Source organism: Pongo abelii, chromosome 19 (assembly GCF_028885655.2).
Source record: "Pongo abelii isolate AG06213 chromosome 19, NHGRI_mPonAbe1-v2.0_pri, whole genome shotgun sequence".
Lineage (NCBI taxonomy): Eukaryota > Metazoa > Chordata > Mammalia > Primates > Hominidae > Pongo > Pongo abelii.
Window position 1 is genome coordinate 20242171 of NC_072004.2, and position 22830 is coordinate 20265000.

Genomic DNA, 22830 nt, shown 5'->3' on the forward strand with positions numbered 1-22830 from the left:
AGATACGAAAAAAAAATTAGCTGGGCGTGGTGGTGCATGCCTGTGGTCCCAGCTACTTGGGGGTGCTGATGTGGGAGGATGGCTTGAGCTAGGGAGGCAGAGGTTACAGTGAGCCGAGATTGAGACACTGCACTTCAACCCTGGTGACAGAGTGAAACCCCATCTCAAAAAAAAAAAAAAAAAAAAAAAAATTCTGCTCTGCAAAAGACAGTGTCAAGAGAACGAAAAGACAAGACACAGACTGGGAGAAAATAGTTCCCAAAGACACATCTGATAAAGAAGTGTTGTTCAAAATGTAGAAAGAACTGGCCGCACGCCCTGGCTCACGCCTGTAATCCCAGCACTTTGGGAGGCCGAGGCGGGCAGATCACGAGGTCAGGAGATCGAGACCATCCTGGCTAACACGGTGAAACCCCATCTCTACTGAAAATATAAAAAATTAGCTGGGCGTGGTGGCAGGCGCCTGTAGTCCCAGCTACTTGGGAGGCTGAGGTAGGAGGATTGCTTGAGCCCAGGAGTTGCAGGTTGCAGTGAGCTGAGATCACACCACTGCACTCTAGCCTGGGCAACAGAGCACGATCCTGTCAAAAAACCAAAGCAACAATAATAACAAAGCAAAAGAAAAAAAATTAAATAAGAAAACAATTTTAAAATGTGTGAAAGATCTGATCAGACATATCATTGAATAAAATATAAAGATAGCAGATAAGCATGTGAGATGCTCAACAATATATGTCCTCATAGAATTGCAAATTCAAACAACAGTGAGACACCACTGCAAGCCTATTAGAGTGGCCAAAATCCAGAACACTGACAATGCCAAATGCTGGGGAGGATGTGGAGCAACAGGAACTCTCATTCATTGCTGGTGGGAATGCAAAATGGTATAGCTACTTTGTTGGTTTTTTTTTTTTTCTTTTTTTTTTTTTTGAGACAGAGTCTCACTCTGTAGCCCAGGCTGGAGTGCAGTGGCGCGATCTTGCTCATTGCTACCTCTGCCTCCCGGGTCCTGGTTCAAGCAATTCTGCCTCAGCGTCCTGAGTAGCTGGGACTACAGGCATGCGCCACCATGCCCAGCTAATTTTTGTATTTTTGGTAGAGAAGAGGTTTCACCATCTTGGCCACGCTGGTCTCCAACTCCCGACCTCAGGTGATCCACCTGCCTTGGTCTCCCAAAGTGCTGGGATTACAGGAGTGAGCCACTGCACCGGCCTGTTGTTTTTTGTTTGTTTGTTTGTTTGTTTTTTGAGACAGAGTCTTGCTCTGTCGCCCAGGCTGGAATGCAGTGGCGCAATCTCAGCTCACTGCAACCTCCACCTTTCGGATTCAAATGATTCTTGTGCCTCAGTCTCCTGAGTAGCTACGACTACAGGCGCGTGCCCCAGGCCCAGCTAATTTTTGTATTTTTAGTAGAGACAGGGTTTCACCATGTTGATCAGGCTGGTCTTACACTCCTGACCTCAGGTGATCCTCCCACTTCGGCCTCCCAAAGTGCTGGGATTACAGGCGTGAGCCACCACGCCTGGCTGGTATAGCTACTTTGGAAGACAGTTGGAAGTTTCTTACAAATCTAAATGTGCTTTGATGCAAGTATATTTGAACCCCTTTCCATCTGATAACTGAGCAAAATAATAATTTTTTAAAAAGCATAAAAACTAAGCCTACACTTACCATATGATTCAGCAGCCACTCTTGAGTATTTATTCAAAGGAGTTGAAAACTTACATCCACACAAAAACCTGCGCATGGATGTTTACTCATTATGAATTCAGCTTTATTCATAATTGCCAAAACTTTGGTAGATGTCCTTAAGTAGGTGAATGAATAAATAAATCATAGTATCTAGATAATGGAATATTATTCAGTGCTAAAAAGAAATGAGCTACCAAGCCATGAAAACACATGGTGGAAACGGAAATACAGATGACTAAGTCAAAGAAGCCTTTGGAAAAGGCTACAAAGTGTTTGATTACAGCTATATGACGTTTTGGAAAAGCAAAACTGTGGGAACAGAAAATGATCAGTGGTTGCCAAGGGTTAGGGAGGAGAGAGGGAAGGATAGGGAGAATGCAGGGGAATTTTAGGGCAGTGAAACTCCTCTGTATGACATTATAGTGGTGGATGCATGTCAGTATACGTTTTTCCAAACACATAGAATACGACACCAAGTGTGAACCCTAATATAATGTATGTGCTTTGGGAGATGTATCAATGCAGGCTTATCAGTTGTAACAAGCATAACAACTTTTGGTTGGGGATTTTGATAATGGGGATGGCTATGCATGTGTGGGTCAGGATATTTCTCTACCAAGGAAGGTAGACATGCAGCCAACGATTACATGAAAAGATGTTCAACATTACTAGTCCTTAGGGAAATGCAAATCAAAACCATAATGAAATGCTACTTAACACCTACTAGGATGGCTATCATAATAATGTCAAAATGCAGCCTGGGCAACACAGTGAAACCCCATCTCTACCAAAAATATAAAAATTAGCTGCGTGTGTGGCATGCACCTGTGGTCCCAGCTACTTGGTGGGCTGAGGCAAGAGGATCTCTTGAGCCCAATAGGCAGAAGTTGCAGTGAGTCCAGATCGTGCCACTGCACTCTAGTCTGGGCTGCAAAGTAAAACTCTGCCTGAAAAAAAAAAATGTAAAAATGGACAATAACAAGTGTTCATGAGAATGTGGAGAAACTGGCGGTCTAGTGCCTTGCTGGTGGGAATGTAAAATGGTGCAGCTCTTCCGGAAGACAGTTTGGCCAATCCTTAAAGTTTAACATAGAATACGACCCAGCAATTCCACTCGTAAGTGTATGCCCAAAGGAATTGAAAGTAGGGCTTCTTCCAAAGTACTATTAGAAGTAAAAAAAAAAAAATTTGGCTGGGTGAGGTGGCTCACATCCATAATTCCAGCACTGTGGGAGGCTGCGGTGGCGCAGCACTTGGGGCTAGGAGTTTGAGACCAGCCTGGCCAACCTGGCGAAACCCTGTCTCTACTCAAAATACAGAATTTAGCCTGTAATCCCAGCCACTTGGGAGTCTGAGGCGTGAGAATCACCTGAGCCCAGGAGGTGGAGGTTGGTTGCTGTGAGCCTAGACTGCACTCCTGCACTCCAGCCTAGGTGACAGAGTGAGATTCTGTCTCAGAAACAAAACAAAACAAAAACAAAAACAAATGTTTTTAATTTAAAAAAATTTTAAAAAGGAAGCAGAGTCTCAAAGAGATACTTTCACCTCAATGTTCACAGCAACTTTATTCACAATAGACAAAAGGTAGAAAAAAGTCAGATGTCCATCCAGCCGATGAATGGATAAACAAACTATGGCATACACATACAGTTGACAATTATTCAGTGAGAAGACAGAGCGAAGCGCCGACACGCGCTACAACATGAATGAACTGTGAAAACATCCTCAGCGAAAGCACCCAGACACAAAAGACCACATATCGTATGATGCCACTTATATAATATACCTGTTGTGGAAAAACTTCCAAACCGGGTTTTACCTTTGCTCTCACACTGCAGCAAACGCAGAAGACTTCTGTGACCAAATGTGGGGACATCTCCCCACCAATAAACAAGCAATCAGTTCTGCAGCAGACACCAGCAAAGTGCCCTCCAATTCAATTCCAACACAATCTACCCAGGGTGAGGGCTCAGTTCCCAAGGCTGACTCCTCCTTCCCACCAGTCCAGGCCTCTGGAACTTCTGACCCACAAGCTTCAAGTTGAGTTCCCATGACTGATCCCCTCTTTGGATTCAATTAATTTGCTAGAGCGGCTCACAGAACTCAGGGAAACACTTAGGAGGCTTACTGGTTTATTGTGAAGCGCATTTTAAAGGATACAAAGAAACAGCCAGATGAAGAGAGACACAGGGTGACGTCTGGAAGGGTCCTGAGCACAGGAGCTTCTGTTCCTGCAGTTGGGGAGTGCCACCCTCCCAGCACAGGGATGAGTTCTTTTTCACCTTCTTGCCTGCCTCCACGTGTTCAGCCATCTGGCAGCTCTCTGGACCTAGTCCTCTTGGGTTTTTATGAAAGCTTCATGAGATCAGCATTCCTTCCCCCAGGGTGTGGGGCAGGACCCTCTCTGGAATGAGGATGATGTGACCCACAATTAGAAAGGCAGGGGAAGGTTAGAGGCCGCCTTGGGGCAGGTGAGAGGAGGCAGGAGAAGGTCAGAGAGATTCTGTTTCCTGAGGCCTGACATGCCAGATGTGATAACAACAGAATGCAGCAAGGGCTGTGGAGTTGAGTCAGGAATCCAGGGTGGAAACCTGTGTGTATATATAACACCACGACACCAGAGAAGGCAACTCCTACATACCTATGATACCACAACACCAGAGAAGGCAAATCCACAAAGAGGGAAAGTAGATTGGTGGCTGCCAGAGGCTTGGGGAGGGGGAATGAAGAGTGATGCTTTATTGGTACGAGGTTTCATTGGAGGGGATGAAAAATATTGGAGTAGGCTGGGTGCGGTGTCTCATGCCTGCAATCCCAGCACTTTGGGAGGCTGAGGTGGGTGGATCACCTGAGGTCAGGAGTTCAAGACCAGCCTGGCCAACACGGTGAAACCCTGTCTCTACTAAAAATACAAAAATTAGCCAGGCGTGGTGGTGCGCGCCTGTTATTCCAGCTACTCGGGAGGTTGAGGCGGGAGAATTGCTTGAACCCAGGAGGCAAATGTTGCAGTGAGTCGAGATTGCGCCATTGTACTCCAGCCTGGGTGACAGAGCAAAACTCCGTCTCAGAAAAAAACAAAAAGAAAAGAAAAATGTTGGAATAGGTAATGGCGATGGGTGCACAGCGTTGTGAAGGTGCTGGAAGCCACAGACTTGTATACTTTAAGGGGTTAAAATGATGGATTTTATGTTAAATGCATTCTCCCTCGATAATGATAAGAAAGGATAGGTTTCTGGGATTGAAGGGCCTCAGGGGCCTCAGCATCTGAAGATTCCTCAGTTGCCTGGGCTCCTTGGACCTCCTGCAGTGATGTGGCAAGGGTAGACCCTGTGCCGGTCACCGGAGGAGCGAGGTGACGGGTGGGTGGGGGCAGATACTACTGTGTCGTGTGGCAGCACAGCCGCCAGCCCAGCAGGGCCGGGGAGGCACAGAAGAGGGAGGAGCCAAAGAAGCCTTTACAGAGGCAGTGATGTCTCAGTACCGTCTTGAAGGATGAGTAGCAGTTCACCAAGCAGACTGAGAGGTAGGGGGACTTGAGGACACCCAGGGAGGAACTGAGGGCAGCAGAAGCTGGAGCTGGGTGGGGGGAGGGCCAGGTTCCAGGGCCCCTGGTGCCGAACCCAAGGCCTCGCACTTGATCTCTGGAGCAGTAAAGGCCGTTGAAGGTAAGTTTGAAACAGGCGTGTCATGTCCAGGGTTAGGCTTTTAGGGTGTTCTGACATCCTGTGCGTGGGGTAGATTCAAAAGGATAAGACTGGAGGCCAGGGATCAGTCCCTCCCCACCTGTGCTGGACGCCTGGTCTGCATCGGTTCCGTTACCTCCCAGCAGCCCTTCCCGGCTGCCTTCACTTCTCTTCCACTCTGCTGCTCTGCCAGCTGAGCTCAGGGTCCTCCCACCCAGGTGCTCACTCGACCACTCCCCTCGAGGGCCTGAGGCTTGACAGTCCAACCTCCATCACTCCCCGCCCAAACCCACCCTCTCCCAAAGCTCAGTGGGCTTGGCTGGGACCCCAGGGGCGGAGGGGGGTCATTCATTCCCACTGAATACCTGTCATGAGCCATGCTGGGTGGTGGAGTTTAATATTAAAAGGGCAGATTTGAGAGCTGGACAATTTGGGTTCAAAGTCCTCCTCTGTCTCTTAGTTGCTGTGTGACTTTGAGCAAGTTCCTCTGTTTCTCTGTGCCTCGGATTTTCCATCCCTCAAGGAGTTGGGAGAGTTGAGGGTGGACGATGCGTGGGCACATGGTGACGGCTCAGTAGGCGTCTGTAACCATGGTAAAGATGAAGCTGTGGGCTGGCCCCTGGGGTCCCAGCCGGGCCCACTGAGCTTTGGGAGAGGGTGGGTTTGGGTGGGGAGTGATGGAGGGTGGACTCTGAAACCTGAAGCCCTCAAGGGGAGGTTGTCAAGAGGGTACCTGGATGAGAGAACGCAGCGCTCGGCCAGCAGAGCAGCAGAGTGGAGGGAAGTGAAGGCCGCCTGGAAGGGCTGCTGGGAGGTGACCAACCAATGCAGATGCAGGTACCCAGCACAGGTGGGCAGGTGAGCATTCAGGAAATGGTTGTCAGGGACCCACCACCCTTCACAAAGCACCTGGCAACACTCTCCTTGAGCCTCTGTATCAGTGGAAGGAAACTGCCTGACCTGGCTGGTGAGGGGAGCCCAGGCAGGGTCGGGGGCACCCCTGGGGGCCAGCTTGCTGGTCTAAACCAAGGCCAAGGCCAAGGCCAGAGGTCTTACAAAAAAGCCCAGCCCACACCAAAGCATAAAAAGTAATAACTTGAGCCGGACACAGTGGCTCACGCCTGTAATCCCAGCACTTTGGAAGGCTGCTTGAGCCCAGGAGTTTGACAACAGCCTGGGCAACATGGTGAGACCCTGTCTCTATCAAAAAAAAAAAAAACACACAAAACTTTGCGGGCTATGGTGGTGCATGCCTGTAGTCCCAGCTACTCAGGAGGCTGAGGTAGGAGGATCGCTTGGGCCCAGGAGGCTGAGACTGCAGTGAGCTGTGATTGTACCACTGCACTCCAGCCTGGGCAATAGAGCCAGACCTTGTCTCAAAAAAATAAAATAAAGTGATAGTTCTCCTTTCTCCTCTCCTTAGCAGTTTGGTGTGTGTCCTTCAAAACACTGTGGCCGTTCAGCCCCTTACATTACACATAATGAGAGGATAAACATGGATATAGATCTATATTCTGTAGCTTGCTTTTTTCACTTACAAGTGTATCATCCTTCCACGCCATTATATAAAGCCACCTCATCTTTTTAATGGTCATGGTGTTCCATGGTTTGGAGGTCTCATAATTCACTCACCACCTTCTCTGGGTGGTTATGTAGGAAATTTCCAAACTTTTTGGCTGCCCTGAGCACCCTTGCCCTTGTAGCTTAGGACTCTTGGGGAGTTTCTCCATCAGGACAGACAAGCAGACAATACTTAGCAGGAATAAATGATCAGTCTTGTGCTTATTGCAAAAGCAAGAGCAACAGAGAAGCTGGAACTAGACCTGGCAGGCAGGCAGAGAGAGGCCCTGGAGGGATTCACCGCAAGCTGCCGCAGATGACCGTGGGCTCCCTTCACTCATGTGCAGTCCGTTCCAGTGCTGCCCAGCTCATCACGTGGTTGGTCATGCCTTGGTCACAATTCTGAAGCACTTAAGGAAGAAACTCATAAGCTCATAGATGCCCCACACACAAGATACAAATGGCTCCAGTCATCCTTCCACGTCCCGTTCCTGGTTCTCATGAGTCCGAGGGACTTCTTCCGGGGATGGAAGAGGATTCAAGCGGTGTGGTACGGATGACTTCTCAGCTAGGACAGTCTCCATGTTTCTTGGGGTGAGTGAATAGGTGATCCTGTTGGGTCAGGTGGGGTCGGAATGTGGGTGTGACTGGGCTCCGGTGGCGTTTCTTCTCCCGCAGACATGGCTGGGCTTGTTTGGGACTTCTCCCTCCATGTCCTCCGCTGCCACCCTCCTCCTGTCCCCGTCCTTCAGGGCAGAACCAACAAATCAGTCTCAGCCCCTTAAGAGCACCTTTACTGGTGCTTTCTTTCCCTAGGATTTTTTTTCTCTTTTTTCATTTTTTTTCCATTTAAACTCAGTGGCAAAAATCCCAAAGACTTTTGATCCAAAGGCGGCAGTTATCACTACGTGGTTTATTTCCTTCTAAGACCTAGCCAAGGGTCTCAGAGCCAATGCTGCTGGTACAACTATTCTATTAATGAGATAGGTTGGGTAAGTCTGGATCCTCCCAGCTGGGTCCTTCTGATCAGTGCAAAGCAGCCTTTTGTTTTATAACACATTGCAAGCAATGGCTTGGGAAGTAAACACCATCTGAGGCTGGCTGGCCAGAGGCAAGGGGAGATGGCAGGCAGTTGAGCCTGCCTGAGGGTTCTCTCAGCAGTGACTTCCTTTTTCCCTTCCTTCTTCTGCCTAGTCCTGTATGTGAGGGCTATTAATTGTTTTTTGTTGTTGTTGTTTTTTTGTTTTGTGAGATGGAGTCTCCCTCTGTCGCCCAGGCTGGAGTACAATGGCGCAATCTTGGCTCGATGCAACCTCTACCTCCTGAGTTCAAGCAATTCTCCTGCCTCAGCCTCCCAAGTAGCTGGGATTACAGGCGTATACCACCATGTCCGGCTAATTTTTGTATTTTTAGTAGAGACGGGGTTTTGCCATGTTGGCCAGGCTGGTCTCAAACTCCTGACCTCAGGTGATCCACCTGCCTTGGCCTCCCAAAGGCATGAGCCACTGCTCCCGGCCGAGGGGATTAATTTTTACCTGCACCTCAGGGTTATCGAGTAACAGGCTGGCTGGGTTTGCAGGCCAGCATGTTCCTGGTGGCAGCCACTAACTCATTAACACTTCTGGAAGTGCTGCGTGTCTGGTTAAACTGCAAATGCTTTGCAAAGTCATGAGTCATGTCACTGAGCAGAGGCGTGAGACTGCCGGCCAGCCCTGCTGTGTACACTGATAGAATTAGTGAGCGAGCGTCCCACTCTGATGGAATCCAGATGGAACTGTCACTGTCACTGCAGTGGAGACGGTGGGGCCACATCTGCACTGAATCCTACTCTGCGCCTTCAATGGCTGTGTAATGGCTGATGGCCATTTTCTTGACTAGGATGAGACATTGCCTACTCGGCATGGCTGCTATGAGCATGAAATGGGATCATGTGCGGAACAGCCATGCGTGGTCCGTGAAATGGGATCATGTATGGAACAGCCATGCATGGTCCTTGGTGTGTGACAGATATTGGGTCCCTCTGTGGTCCCAGGCAGACATTGCCCAGGGTGTGGGCCGAATGGATGGTCAAGTTGAGGGGCTTGGGACTGTTTCACGGGTCTAGAAAAAGAGAGCAGAAACATTGGCAGCAGGACTTTATTGTCCGACATGGGGCTGCCTCTGAGCCTGGGCTGTGTTGGCTGGAAGTGAGCCATAATGCAGGTGTCATCCTCCCAAGCCCTGCTCAGTCCACTCACAGCCCGATGGCCAAGGGAGGACATGGCTGCCCGCCACGGCAGTGTCTTCAGAGGTGAGGCATTCGTCCCGACGCTCTATGCTTCTTATACAAATTAGATATAGGTGAAGTCACCCATTAAGCAACCCAGCCTTTCTGGGACTATTCGGGTTGCCTCCGGGTCCACTAAATGCGGATAATTTTCCCCAAGCCCCCTCCGAGTTCAAGGAGGCTCCTTCCCCTTCTCCTCCCACTTGCTTCTCCCAGGCTCCCTGACTCCTAGGCTCTGGGATCTGCTCCCCACCACGGGGTGAGGAAGCTGAACTGCATGGTGACGCAGCTGCCCTGCATGCAGCCGCATCATGGGCTGGAGATGCCACTGTCGGCTCGGTTTAATGATCAATTAGCTCCCTGCCAGGAAACCCTTTCTGACCTGGTTTGCCCCTCAGTCCCTCGGGCTCATACCTAGTGCCTGCGGCAGGACAGCCATGGCCGCCAACTCCACCAGCGACCTCCACACTCCCGGGACGCAGCTGAGCGTGGCTGACATCATCGTCATCACCGTGTATTTTGCTCTGAATGTGGCCGTGGGCATATGGGTAAGGCGACCTGTGCTGGTGGCGGCCAACTGGGCTCTCAGGGTTGGTGCTTGGAGTGGGAACCGGGGTCCAGCATGTCTCTGTAGTGTCAGCATTGGTCCCACCTGGTGGCCTGGTGATCCTTGTGGTCCTCCTCCCAGCCTAGGGTAGATTTGCTTGGAGACCTTGACCAAGCCCCTTTCTCTCTTTGGATAATGGCGTCTCCATCTGCAAAGTGAGGAGGAGGAAATTCTGTCTAACAGGTAACTGAGCTTTTGTGCTGCTGCCCAGCTGGAGTCCCTGGTTGTGGCCCATCAGCCTCCTGGTCCCAGCCTCCATGGTGTCAGTGACTCCTGTCTGCTTGAACAACGGGCTCCCAGGGATTCCCTGGCTGCACCCCAGAGCTGCTGGATCAGAATCCGGAGGCAGGGAGGGCCCTGGGAGCCGGGGGTCTTTATTTTGAACAAGCTTCCTGGGGATTCATGTCCTGTGGCCTAGCCCTAGATCATAAGCCGGTTCTTTCTCCCTTCCTAAGATTGAGAAGTGAGCAGTGATCTGACCCCACGCACAGATTCCAAGGGCAGCGGGGCCCCTGGGGACAGGCTGTCTCATGTGCAGATGGAGAAGCCGAGGTTCTGGCCCTGCAGCGAGGGAAGGGCTCCTCTTTTGTCTATCGTGGAGGCCTTCGTGAGGAAAGGTGGACACAGCCTGGTCCAGGTCACCTGCTCCACGCTTAGTGCCTGGGGAGGTTGGGCTCCACTTCCTTAGCCCCAGAGGTCCCCAGCCTGGCATCCCTGAGCGCCCTGACAGTCTCCTGGGGAGAATGAGTACCCCTTCTTTTTTTTTTTTTTTTTTTAACTGAGACGGAGTCTAGCACTGTCGCCTGGGCTGGAGTGCAGTGGCACTATCTTGGCTCACTGCAACCTCCACCTCCTGGGTTCAAACAATTCTCCTGCCTCAGCCTCCCGAGTAGCTGGGATTGCAGGTGTCCACTGCCACACCCAGGTAATTTTTTGTATTTTTAGTAGAGACAGAGTTTTACCATGTTGGCCAGGCTAGTCTCGAACTCCTGACCTCATGATTTGCCCTCCTCGGCTTCCCAAAGTGCTGGAATTACAGGCGTGAGCCACCGCACCCGGCCGAGTACCCCTTCTTGTCTTCCATAACCCCTGGCCTAAGCACAAAGGCCTGGCAAACAGGAGACAGGTCACGTCCCCTCAGCTTTCTGGGCCTCAGTGTTCTGATCTGTTACATGGAGACACCACCTACCTGGGGTGAGGTCTGCTATCAAGAGGCCCACACAGGACCAGACCTTGCTGCTGCCATTGGTTCTACAGTGGTAGCGGTGGTGGTGGTGGTGGTGGTGGTTGTAGCAGTGGTGATTATAAGGGTAGCAGCCGCAGTCATTAAAATTAATTATTACAGGTTGGATTTCAAAAATCTGAAACCCAAAATCTGAAACATTTTGAACACCAACATGATGCTCAAAGCAAATGCTCATTGGAGCATCTCAGATTTTAGATTTTTGGGTTGGGGATGTTCAACTGGCAGGCATTCTGTAAATATCTCCAAATCTGAAAGAATCCGAAATCCAAAACTCTTCTGGTTCCAAGTATTTCGGATAATGGCTCCTCAACCTGTATGTGATTAAATATTAACTCACAAGTAGCCCAGTGCTGGCCATCGGCAAAGCCGAGTTCAAGTCTCGGCTCTGCTCTGTGTACTTAAGTCACTTAATCTCTGTGGGCTTCAGTTTCCTCAAACACGCAATGTGGGTTTCTGTGCAGCCCACACCTCAGGGCTGTTCCAAGGAGCAAGGGGCCAATGGAAGTGAAAATCTGCGCAAACTGTAACGTGCTAGATTCCTGTGAGAGTTGGTGGCTAGAATTCAGAGAAGGAGGTGCCCACGTGGGGCAGAACAGGCAGTGGAGGGTTTCTGGATGAGGGGAGGTAAGGGCCAGGCAAGATCTGAAGAGGGAAAGAAGAGGGGAGACAAGGCTGTCCTGGCTAGCACAGGTCGGGTATTCAGTCGGAAGTGCACGTCTAAGAAAGATGTTCTGGGCACCTGAGGCCAGGCCCTTTGTAGCCCAGTGACTTGGGCCACCAACCCTTGTTGCCCGTGATCCACCTCTCCTAGCTCAGCCTTGCTGTTTGCAGGCTGGTCCCCTGGTAGTAGGGCTATAGGAGTTCTGCACTGTCCCTCCAAGCAGGCTCTGCTGGCCCAGCTGGGAGCAGCTGGCCAGAGAGCAGTGAGCACATCCAGAAAAGATCAGAACCAGACAGGGAGGATGCTGGACCTGCATCTCGTAGGGAGAAGCAGACAGAGCAAGCCAGGCAGGTGCAGCCCTGCAAAGATGTTTAGATGGTGGGCCTGGGAGAGTTTGGCGGGGGCGGGGGGCGCCTTTAAGGAAGAGATGTTCCTGGAGGAGGGGACTTTGAGCTGAGCCTTTGCATTCATTAAAGTATCTGTTAACAAGTGACAGAAAACTACTTTCAAATGAGCTCTAAAAATATAGGAAATGTAGGCCGGGCGCAGTGGCTCATGCCTGTTATCCCAGCACTTTGGGAGGCCGAGGCGGGTGGATCACGAGGTCAGGAGTTTGAGACCAGCCTGGCCAGGATGGTGAAACCCTGTCTCTACTAATAATACAAAAATTAGCCAGGCGTGGTGCCAGGCCCCTGTAATCCCAGGTACTCGGGAGGCTGAGGCACAAGAATTGCTTGAAACCGGAAGGCGGAGGTCGCAATGAGCTGAGATCACGCCACTGCACTCCAGCGTGGGCAAAAGAGTGAAACAGTGTATCAAAAAAAAAAAAAAAAAAAAAAGAATTCAGGAAATGTAATTGTGTCCAGCAATAGAAAGGGCTTCAGGTGCAGTATGATCCAGGGATTCACAGCATTATTAAGGATACAGCTACACCTCACTGTGGTTCTCTCAGCCTCCATCCATGTGTAGCTCTGTCCTAAGCCCAGCTCCCCTCATGTCCTGATATGAAATGACCAGCCCAGTGATTGAGTCTGAGTTAAAATCCAGGCTGCACCACTTGCTAGATAGGTGTGTTTTCATCTCTGAGACCATCCGTTTCCTCAATGGTAACATGGCACCTACTTCATAGAGCTGTTGCGAGGACTAAGAACTCCACGCAGATCAAATAGTTGAAGCCAACTCTGGCATGGGGGCCCTCGGGGAACCTTAAATGGGTACATGTGGCCACCAGCAACTGCCAGCAGCCCCCAGAGCCCCAGATATAAGAAGGCAACTGGCAATGCCCACTATAGGCTTGAAAGATGAGAAGCGTTAGGAAAAAGCATGGGCTGTAATCATAGATGCTCTGGAGTTGTGCAGTGCACAGCGTACACATCTGGATATGGCCATCCTGGCCAAGACTGTGAGCCTTCAGACTATGCTGCATTTAGTACGGCAAGATCACGGCACACAAAGAGAAAGTGGTGGGAGTTAGAGCAGGAGAGAAACAGGCAGGAGCCACATCAAAAGCTCTGAACTGGGTGTGGTGGTGTCCACGTGGTTCCTGCTACTCAGGAAGCTGAGACGGGGAGATCACGTGAGCCCAGGAGTTCAAGACCAGCCTGCGCAACATAATGAGACCCTGTCTTAAAAATAAAAATAAATAGGCCGGGCGCAGTGGCTCATGCCTGTAATCCCAGCACTTTGGGAGGCCGAGGCGGGCGGATCACCTGAGGTCGGGAGTTCAAGACCAGCCTGACCAACATGGAGAAACCCCGTCTCTACTGAAAATACAAAATTAGCTGGGCGTGGTGGCACATGCCTGTAATCCCAGCTACTGGGGAGGCTGAGGCAGGAGAATCGCTTGAACCCGGGAGGCAGAGGTTGTGGTGAGCCGAGATCGTGCCATTACACTCCAGCCTGGGTAACAACAGTGAAACACTGTCTCAAAAATAAATAAATAAATAAATAAATAAATAAATAAATAATAAATAAATAGATAAAGAAAGCTTTGAATGGTGAGTACATACAATGAAGCCTAATTATCTTGAGTATAGGGCAGGGCAGTTAAAGTCGGGAAGAAAGAGACCTGCATATTGATGGATATATTTTGTGATCCAGCCTTACGTATGTTCTGAAAAGAAATACAAAATCTAAATACCGGTCCGGTGTCCCTCTTCAAATTCTTCTGTTTTTTCTTTTTTCTTTTTTTTTTTTCTTTTTTCAGACAGAGTCTTGCTCTGCAGCCCAGGCTGGAGGGCAGTGGTGCCATCTTGGCTCACTGCAGCCTTGACTTCCTGGGCTCAAGTGATCCTCCCACCTCAGCCTCTCCAGTAGCTGGGATTACAAGCATGCACCACCACACCCAGCTAATTTTAAAACTTTTTATAGAGACAGAGTTCCACTATGTTGCCCAGGCTGGTCTTGAATCCCTGGCTTGAGTAACCCTCCTTCCTTGGCCTCCCAAAGTGTTGGGATTACAGGCATGAGCCACCACGCCTGGACGATTTAACTTAAATTCCTCCCATCCAAATAGCACTAAAGAGAGGCTTGAAAAATCCACGTACTCACTGACCCTTATCAAACACTTACCAGATGCCAGGCACCATTCTCAGCATGCTACGTGTATTAACCCACTAAAGCTCATAAAAACCCTGTGAGGGTTAGCAAGCCAAGGCAGGCGGATCACATGAGGTCAGGAATTTGAGACCAGCCTGGCCAACATAACGAAACTCCCTCTCTATTAAAAACACAAAAAATTAGCCAGGTGTGGTGGTGCATGCCTGTAATCCCAGCTACTCGGGAGGCTGAGGCAGGAGAATCACTCGAACCCGGGAGGTGAAGGTTGCAGTGAGCCGAGATCTGTCACTGCATTCCAGCCTGGGTGACGGAGTGAGATTCTGTCTCAAAAACAAAACAAAACAAAATTCATAAAGGAAGAACTTCTTAGGACCACGTTACAGAGGAAGAAACCAAGGCACATGCGTTTGGTAACTTGCCCCAGGTAACACGGCCAGGAAGCAGAGAAGACAGGATTTTACTCTCAGACATTCTGATTGCAGAATTTTTATTCCATCTACATGGAGGACAAAATTCTATACTCCCCCTAAACCAAAGGCATGTGGGAATACGTGGGTAAGGAACTAACTGCTTCTGTTCTTTTTATAAAAGTTGAGATAAAATTTACATAATATACAGTTCATCATTTTAACCATTTTATTTTATGTATGTATGTATGTATGTATTTATTTAGAGACAGAGTCTTGCTCTGTCGCCAGGCTGGAGTGCAGTGGCACGATCTCGGCTCACTGCAACCTCCGCCTCCTGGGTTCAAGCAATTCTCCTGCCTCAGCCTCCCGAGTAGCTGGGACTACAGGAGCCTGCCACCACACCCAGCTAATTTTTGTATTTTTAGTAGAGACAGGGTTTCACCATGTTGGCCAGGATGGTCTCAATCTCTTGACCTCGTGATCCACCTGCCTCGGCCTCCCAAAGTGCTGGGATTACAGGCGTGAGCCACTGCGCCAGCCCATATTAACCATTTTAAAGTGTGCAATTCATAGCATTTAGTACATTTGCAATGTTGTGCAACCATTACCTGTAGCTAGCTCCAAAACATTTTCATCACTCCAAATGGATACCCTGTCCCCATCAGCAGTCAAGCATGGTTCTTCCTGTCACCCAGCCCCTGGCAACCACTCATCTGCTTTCTATCTCTATAAATTTGCCTGTTCTGGACATTTCATATAAATGGAATCATACAATTCGTGGCCTTTTGTGTCTGTCTCTGTTCATGAAGCATCATGTTGTCAAGGTCCATCCAAGTTGGGCATGCATCAGAGCTTCATTCCCAGGATATTTGTTGTTTTTTTTTGAGACAGGATTTCACTCTGTTGCCCAGGCTGGAGTGCAGTGACACAATCACCGCTCACTGCAGCATACACCTCCTGGGCTCAAGAGATTCTCCCACCTCAGCCTCCTAAGTAGCAGGGGCCACAGGCATGTGCCACCAAACCCTGCATTTTTTGTAGACCTGGGGTCTCACTGTGTTGCCCAGTCTGGTCTCAAACTGCTAGGTTCAAGTGATCCGCTTGCCTCCGCCTCCCAAAGTGCTGGGATTACAGGCATGAGCTACTGCACCCAATAGAACTTCATTCCTTTTGAAGACTGAATAATATTCCTTTATATAGGATATAGCACATTTTGTTTATTTACTCATCAGTCAACAGAAATGTGGGTTGTTTTCACTTTTGGCTATTATGAATAATGCTGCTATGAACATTCGTGTACAAGTTTCTGAGTGGATGTGTGCTTTCAATTCTTTTGGACATATACCTAGGAGTGGAACTTCTGGGTCGTATGGTGATTCTATGCGCAATCTTTTGAGGAGCTGCCACGCCGTTTCCGCAGCAGCAGCCCCATTATACTTCCCACCAGCAGTGCGCGGGCTTCCAACTCCTGTCTCTTCTTTCTCTTCTTGCAGTCCTCTTGTCGGGCCAGCAGGAACACGGTGAATGGCTACTTCCTAGCAGGCCGGGACATGACATGGTGGCCGGTGAGTGCACCCTGACTTCTCACACACCCCCACTTTGTCCGTGGGGCTCTGTCTGATCTCTAGGTCACCTGGCATCTGTATCTTTGAGCCAGTCCAATTCAGTGGAGCAGGCCGGAGGCTGGCAGGAGGTCCCCAAGTGAGGGGCATAGGGCTGAGCTGCTAGAAATTGTGTAAGGGGCAGGGGCTTTGGAGTCTGAAACTTACATCCGCTCCTTAGCTGTGCAGCTAGTCATGGGTAAAACACACACCCTGGGCTCCTCATCCGTGAGGTGGGGCTAGGACCTCGCTTAGGTTTGTGAGGATGAAGGAGAAGCTATTAGGCCCAGGATGGGGCCGGCGCAGGGAGCCTGCTGCTGATGCATTTCTCTTTCCCTTCTCCAGATTGGAGCCTCCCTCTTCGCCAGCAGCGAGGGCTCTGGCCTCTTCATTGGACTGGCGGGCTCAGGCGCGGCAGGAGGTCTGGCCGTGGCAGGCTTTGAGTGGAATGTGAGTCCTGGAGGACTGGCAGCCTGTGGGAGGGCCAGGGCACAGGGTGCGGTCACAGCACTGGAGGGGGACAGCTCCCAGTGGCTGGTGTCAGCCGATGTCCAGGTGGGCTCTGTGCAGTGCTGTTCCTGGGCCAAATCGTGTCTTCAGAATACCAAGGTGCTGGATGGCACGACTGGCAGGGAGCTGTGGGCCTTGCCCCAGACCTAGACGGGGAAGGAGCCACCCAGGATCTCATGGCAAGTCAGGAGGGGCTGGGGGAAGCCAGGCCTCCGATGGCTCATCCCAGTCATGTCTGCTTTGTCTCTGGAGCAGAGCTGTGGGAGCTGCACCTGCAGTCCTCACCTGTCTCTGTCCCCACAGGCCACGTACGTGCTGCTGGCACTGGCGTGGGTGTTCGTGCCCATCTACATCTCCTCAGAGGTGAGTCTACTCGTGGGGCCTCCGACCAGGGGGCTGGGCCTCGGTCCTAGTTGGTGGTAGTCACGGGCAGGAGCACCGTGGCCTCACATCAGGAGTTGGTGAACTCTTACGGCTGGGTTTGCTATTAGCCCGACTAATATTTCTATCAACCTGCTAAGGTGGATCCCCTCAGACCTCAGCCTGGGTGCCGTGTTGGCTGGTTTCCACTGCCCTGAGTGCTGCATCTCAGGAATAATGTCCCATCCAGCCGGGCACATAGGCTGCACAACTGGGCCATGCACCTGGTTTGCACACCTGGCCCACACACCTGGGTAGCATACCTGGGCTGTACACCTGGGCTGCGTACCTGAATGGCACATCTGGGCCGCACACCTGGCTGCACCATCCTCGACTCTGCCCATTCCTTCAGCCCCCGCCATGCAGCCACTAAGTCCAGTCAACTCCACTTCCTGGATGTCTCTCAGCCTGTCCCCAGCTCTGCCCCTCACAGCCACTTCCCTCATCCAGCCTCATCATAGTGCACCTGGATTTGTCATAACAGCCTCTAAACATGTCCCTCTGTCCCAGCCACGGCTCCTCCAATCCATTCCTCGTCTCAGCCCTAAAGAGCCAGTCTAGGGATCTCAACCTGCCACTCCCCTGCCTGACACCCTCAGGGCGCAGCAGGAGCAGCCTGGGATTCCAGGCCGGGTGCTGGGGCTGTAAGGGGTCAGTGCCTGGGCCTTGCCCTTGAGAGGCTCACAGCTGCTTTGCGGCGCGGGGAGAGGCAGAGTGATTGAGACAGGCCCTGCCTGGAGCCCTGGGCATCATCTGGAGGATGCTTAGCCCCTACCCATGTGCCTTCCCAGATTGTCACCTTGCCTGAGTACATTCAGAAGCGCTACGGAGGCCAGCGGATCCGCATATACCTGTCTGTCCTGTCCCTGCTACTGTCTGTCTTCACCAAGATATCGGTGAGCTGCCCCCCGCTCCTTGCTGGCATAGCCTGGAAACATCCCCAATCTGTGGGCCCCTCAAGTGGACCTGACATCTTCTCATCCATCTCTGCCTTAACAGCTAGGCAAACTGAGGCCCAGAGAGGGGCAATGACTTGCCCAGGGTCACGCAGCGAGTCTGGACAGGTGGTCCAGGGCCCCCGGGGTGTAGGCTCAGCAGCCAGCCCTAGTCAGGGACAGAACACAACCTGGGGACCTCTGCTTTGCCTCAGGTTCTAGACGCAGGGTGTTAAGATGGTTCTTGGTCTGAGGTCAGCACTGGGGCAGGCAGTGGGGTGAGCCACGACCTCCCACTAGGGGGCGCCAAAAGCCCACGTGGTCTTAGCCACATCTGGTCTGCACTGAGCTGACCTGCCTCTCACCCTGAGGCTGGTGGGCTCCATCACTGACACCTATCCTTGGGGGCCTGGCCCTGCCCCACTGGCATATTAAGAGCAGGAGCACACCTCGAATGTCAGGGTCAGGAGAAGCATAGAGCTCATCTTGTCCAAGCCCCTGACTTTACAAAGAGGGAAACTAAGGCCCAGGGAAGGGAAGGAGCTTGTCCTAACCCTCCCGGTGACCTCATGGCAACACTAGGCCTTCTGCTCTCACTCCAAGTCCCTGGGGGCAGCTAGCTTCATCCAGCCCCAGGCTTCTGAAGGGGCTTGAGTCCTGGGGCTGCCTGATTCTGGCTGAGAGAGCTGACACTAGCCCCTGAGACCTCCGAGCCTCCCTGTGCCTGAGGCTTCTCCCTTGTAAGGAGGGGTGGCAGACCCTGTCTCCTAGGGCTCCAGTGAGTTGGTGGCAGTAATGGGCAGGACCACCGTGTGAGGGCTGCTGTGTCTGCAGGAAGTGCTCTGTGAGGCCCAGCTTTCCCTCAGAGGCAAATGGCCTCCTGGGCCCTCTTCATTCAGCCCTGGGACTGGGAAAGCCCAGAAGAGGCGTCGATTTAGTGGAGGGAATGGAGGTGCGGAGGCCGGAGAGGTAGAGGCCTCGCTGGTCAGCCAGGAGCTGTGGGCAGGGCTACCTGGGAAGAGGGCCCTAAAGGGTCCATCCAGAGCCCCCACTGGGCCCCGGTGGGGGTCTCATGCAGCATCTGACCCGCCCTCTCCTCTCCTGGGGCATCCCCTCGGCAGCGTCAGCCTGGCCTCCATCTGCACTGGCGTTGCTAGGTGACTCTGAGGGGGTTCCCAGAGTGTCTCATCCTTCGTGTGGGCAGGTCTCAGGAGTGGCCAGCAGCAAACCCTGTACCGCAGTCTTCACCAGATGCCCTTGGCGTACTGTAGGAGGTTTGCTTTCTCTGGGAGCCCTTTAGAGTCCGGAGGGACTTGGCCTTGGCCTGCCCTTAAGGCTGAGTTTGGAGTTTTCCACTCATACTCTTCCTTCCTCTCCCACATTTCTTCATCTCCACCCCATCCCCATGCCAGCCACCCCCATGCCAGCCACCCCCATGCCAGCCACCCCCCTGGAAACCAGGGATACAGAAATAAACAAGACCTGGCCCCGGTCTGCCAGGGGCTCGCACTGTGGTGAGAAATAGATGGGTGCATGGGACAGGCATGAAGCTCAGAAGAGAACACAGCGGGGCTTGCTGGGGGTGGCATTTGAGTTGGGCTCTGATGGAGACAGGGATGCTGATACGGGATGGGAGCAAATGACAGAGAGGTGGGAAGAGGCAGGATGTGTCTGGGGGTGGTCGGGTCTGGAGGCTTAGACTCTAGGGGTCACTAAGTCAGACACTTCTGGGGCCAGATAAAGAACAGCATGGAGAGAAGCTGGGAATGAGTAATAGGCAGTGGTGGGGACAAAGGCAAACCAGAGAACATGCTCCAGGATTGACACACAACAGGCCCATGTGCCACATTTGCCTCTCGGCTGCCAGTTTTCAGGGTCTGGCCTGCAGTGAGAGATGAGGCGAGGGAGGTCTGATTGTAAGAGGTTGAAGTGCCCAAGGTGCCCAGGTGGAGTGGGGATGGTGTTTAGGAGCAGGGGTGGTGTTTAGGAGCAGGGGTGGTGTTTAAGTGGGAGAGTGACATGGTCGTGTTTGTACTTTGTGCTCTCTGGAATCTTCCAGAGGGTGGACTGGAGGGGAGATAGACAAGAGGAGGCCAGGCTTGTGAGGAGGCCCCAGGTAGGTCTGGTGAGGGAGGGAGACTGAGCCATGGGCACAGGGTTCCGCCCCTGTTTCACCCCGCTGGCTTCTCTGCGGTAGAGCTTATACCTCACACTCAGAGAGTCCTGAAAGTGGATGGCTTGGGCGGAACTTCTAGAAAGGCAGAGGGGGCCGGCGTGGTGGCTCACGCCTATAATCCTAGCATTTTGGGAGGCTGAGGCAGGCGGATTGCCTGAGCTCAGGAGTTCAAAACCAGCCTGGGCAACACGGTGAAACTCCGTCTCTACTAAAATACAAAAAAAATTAGCCAAATGTGGTGGCATGCGCCTGTAGTCCCAGCTACTCAGGAGGCTGAGGCAGGAGGATTACTTGAACTGGGGGGGATGGAGGTTACAGTGAGCTGACTCTCCAAAAAGAAAAAGAAAAAAAGGCAGAGGGAAGAGCTCAGTGAAGTGGGAGGACCTTAGAAACAATCTTATCCAGCCCTTCGAGTTTACAGATGACACACTGAGGTCCAGGTCACAGTGAGTCAGGCAGGGACTACTGTTAGAACCCAGGCCTGTGCCTCCCACCACAAGAGGCCCAACCTCGGCCCTGCTGCCCTGAAGCAGCCAGGACGTGGCCCTTCAAACTCCACTTTGTGATGGGGGTGATTCAGTTTACCCAACTATAAAACAGGGAGCACCCACTCACATCAAGGCTGGGCTTCAGAACCAACGCTGGGGCTGCCTGGATGAAGCAGAGGGCGAAGCTTGAGGAATGCTAATTGCTGGGCTTGGCTTCGAGAGGACTGGGGCTACCCCGGCTGTTTGAAGTGCACACTCCCAGGTGGTCCCCAGAGGCCCTGACCTCACTGGGCTGTGCCCCGGGAATGCCTCACGTGTCTGCGCGTCCAGCACCTGTCCCAGCTGCTGCCTGTGTGGACAGAGATCTTAGGGTACCTGCTGCCATCCCTCAGGCAGGGACACCAGCCCACAGGAGGACCCGCGACGGCAGGGCATGGAGAATCACCACCCTGACCCTCAGGCGAATGGACCCAAGTCCAGCTCCATCATTGTGGGGCTCTAGCCAGTCATTTAACCTCTGGAACTGGGCACGATGCCCCATGCCACTTGACCTTGCTTTGCGCCCTCACTGACCTCACTCCTCCCTCTCCCTGTTGCCCCCACCCGCTCCAGCCACACTGGCCTCTGCGCTTCCATGAACACACCAGGCATGGTCCTGCCTCGGGGCCTTTGCATGTGCTGTGGCCTCTGCCTGGAACCTTCTGCCTGGATATCCACGTGGCTCCCTCATGTCCCTCAAGCCTTTCCACTCTCTCCATCTTCACCCCCATCCCTGCAGGCCAGCCCCCTTCCTCGCTCCCCCATGGACTCGGAATGCCTGCTGGCTGTGTGCTCCGTTGGTTCCCTTGCTCACTGGCGCATCCCCAGGGCTGCCCGCATGCCTTGTGGGTCTAGGTGAGAGAATCTATGCCAGGGGTCAGCTCGTTTTTTTCTGCGAAAGGCCAGAGAGTAAATATTTTCAGCTTCGTAGGCCACCTAGTCTCTGTCCTCACTCCTCAACTCTGCCCCTGGGGCCCGAAAGCGCCTGCAGACAATACCATAAGGCATGACTGGGCCTGGCCTGCGGGTTCTGGGCTGCCGCTCCCTGCCCTGTGGAAATCGCCTACTTATTGCGTACCTACTGTGTGCCAGGCCCTGGGTGAGCCCCCCACACCCATAGATGCTTTCTAGACAGAGCGGGTAAGGAAACAGACCAAGGAAATCATAAGAAATGGTAAAACTGTGATAAAAGCAGCAAACACGGTGAAGGGGGGGCAGAAATGGGGAGACAGGAGCAGGGAGTGGGCTCACCGGAGACAGGGCAGTCTGGGGTGGAAATGCTAGCCTTGCCGCTACTAAAAATACAAAAAATTAGCCAGGCGTGGTGGCACACACCTGTAATCCCAGCTACTCGGGAGGCTGAGGCAGGAGAATCACTTGAACCCAGGAGGCAGAGGTTTTTTAAAAAAAAAACAGAAATGCAGAGCCCCAGATTTTCCTTGCACAAGCCAAATGCAGGAGGGACCAGTGAGGGGCTTGCAAGGGCATCGGGCCCAGGGTGGGGGCAGCAGAGGTTTCGGGGAGTGGGTGTGTGTTTTGGAGAGGGAATCCACAGCAGCGGCCGGTGGGTCGGAGGCGGGGAGTGTAGCAAAGGGGAGCCCCGGAGGACGGTGATGGCCTCCATGGAAATGGGCAAGGCTCAGGGGCAGAGGACACCAAACAGATTTGGGAGAAATCACAGTCAACTCCTAGTGTCAGTGCAGAGCCCAGCCCAGCTTCTCTGCTGTCCCACGAAGGATGGGAGATACAAGTTCCACGTGGGAAGGTGGCCGAGAGCGGGCAGGGCAAGGGCCCAGGCCAGGCAGCCGGAGTACCAGGGCCAGTTCCCAGCCTCCTTCAGCCTCAGACCCGCCCTGGAGTGAATGGTTTCCATCGACTGGGAGATGGAGTGAGGCTCCTTCATACACGTGGGGAGCTTGGGGTTCTAAGCTGTGCAGAGCCCATCAGATCAGTCCCATCCTCCACCACATGGCCCAT

The 22830-nt window shown here is 52.3% G+C and overlaps 1 protein-coding gene and 1 non-coding gene across 3 annotated transcripts in view; both read left to right on the forward strand.

The window, feature by feature from the left end:
* Positions 1–1559: 1559 nt before the first annotated feature.
* On the forward strand, positions 1560–1634 carry LOC112131445 (small nucleolar RNA MBII-202). Its single transcript, XR_002913515.2, has one exon. It is a non-coding gene; the product is annotated as a small nucleolar RNA MBII-202 (small nucleolar RNA).
* A 7930-nt stretch (positions 1635–9564) lies between these two features.
* SLC5A10 (solute carrier family 5 member 10) overlaps positions 9565–22830 on the forward strand; it is a 69425-nt gene continuing 56159 nt past the window's right edge. For both annotated transcript variants that reach the window (XM_002827121.3, XM_009251380.3), the window contains exons 1-5: positions 9565–9749; positions 16178–16249; positions 16631–16735; positions 17099–17158; positions 18007–18111. In XM_002827121.3, coding sequence (XP_002827167.2) covers positions 9639–9749; positions 16178–16249; positions 16631–16735; positions 17099–17158; positions 18007–18111 — 453 coding nt within the window. In that variant the 5' untranslated portion in view covers positions 9565–9638. The remainder of the gene's footprint in view (positions 9750–16177; positions 16250–16630; positions 16736–17098; positions 17159–18006; positions 18112–22830) is intronic.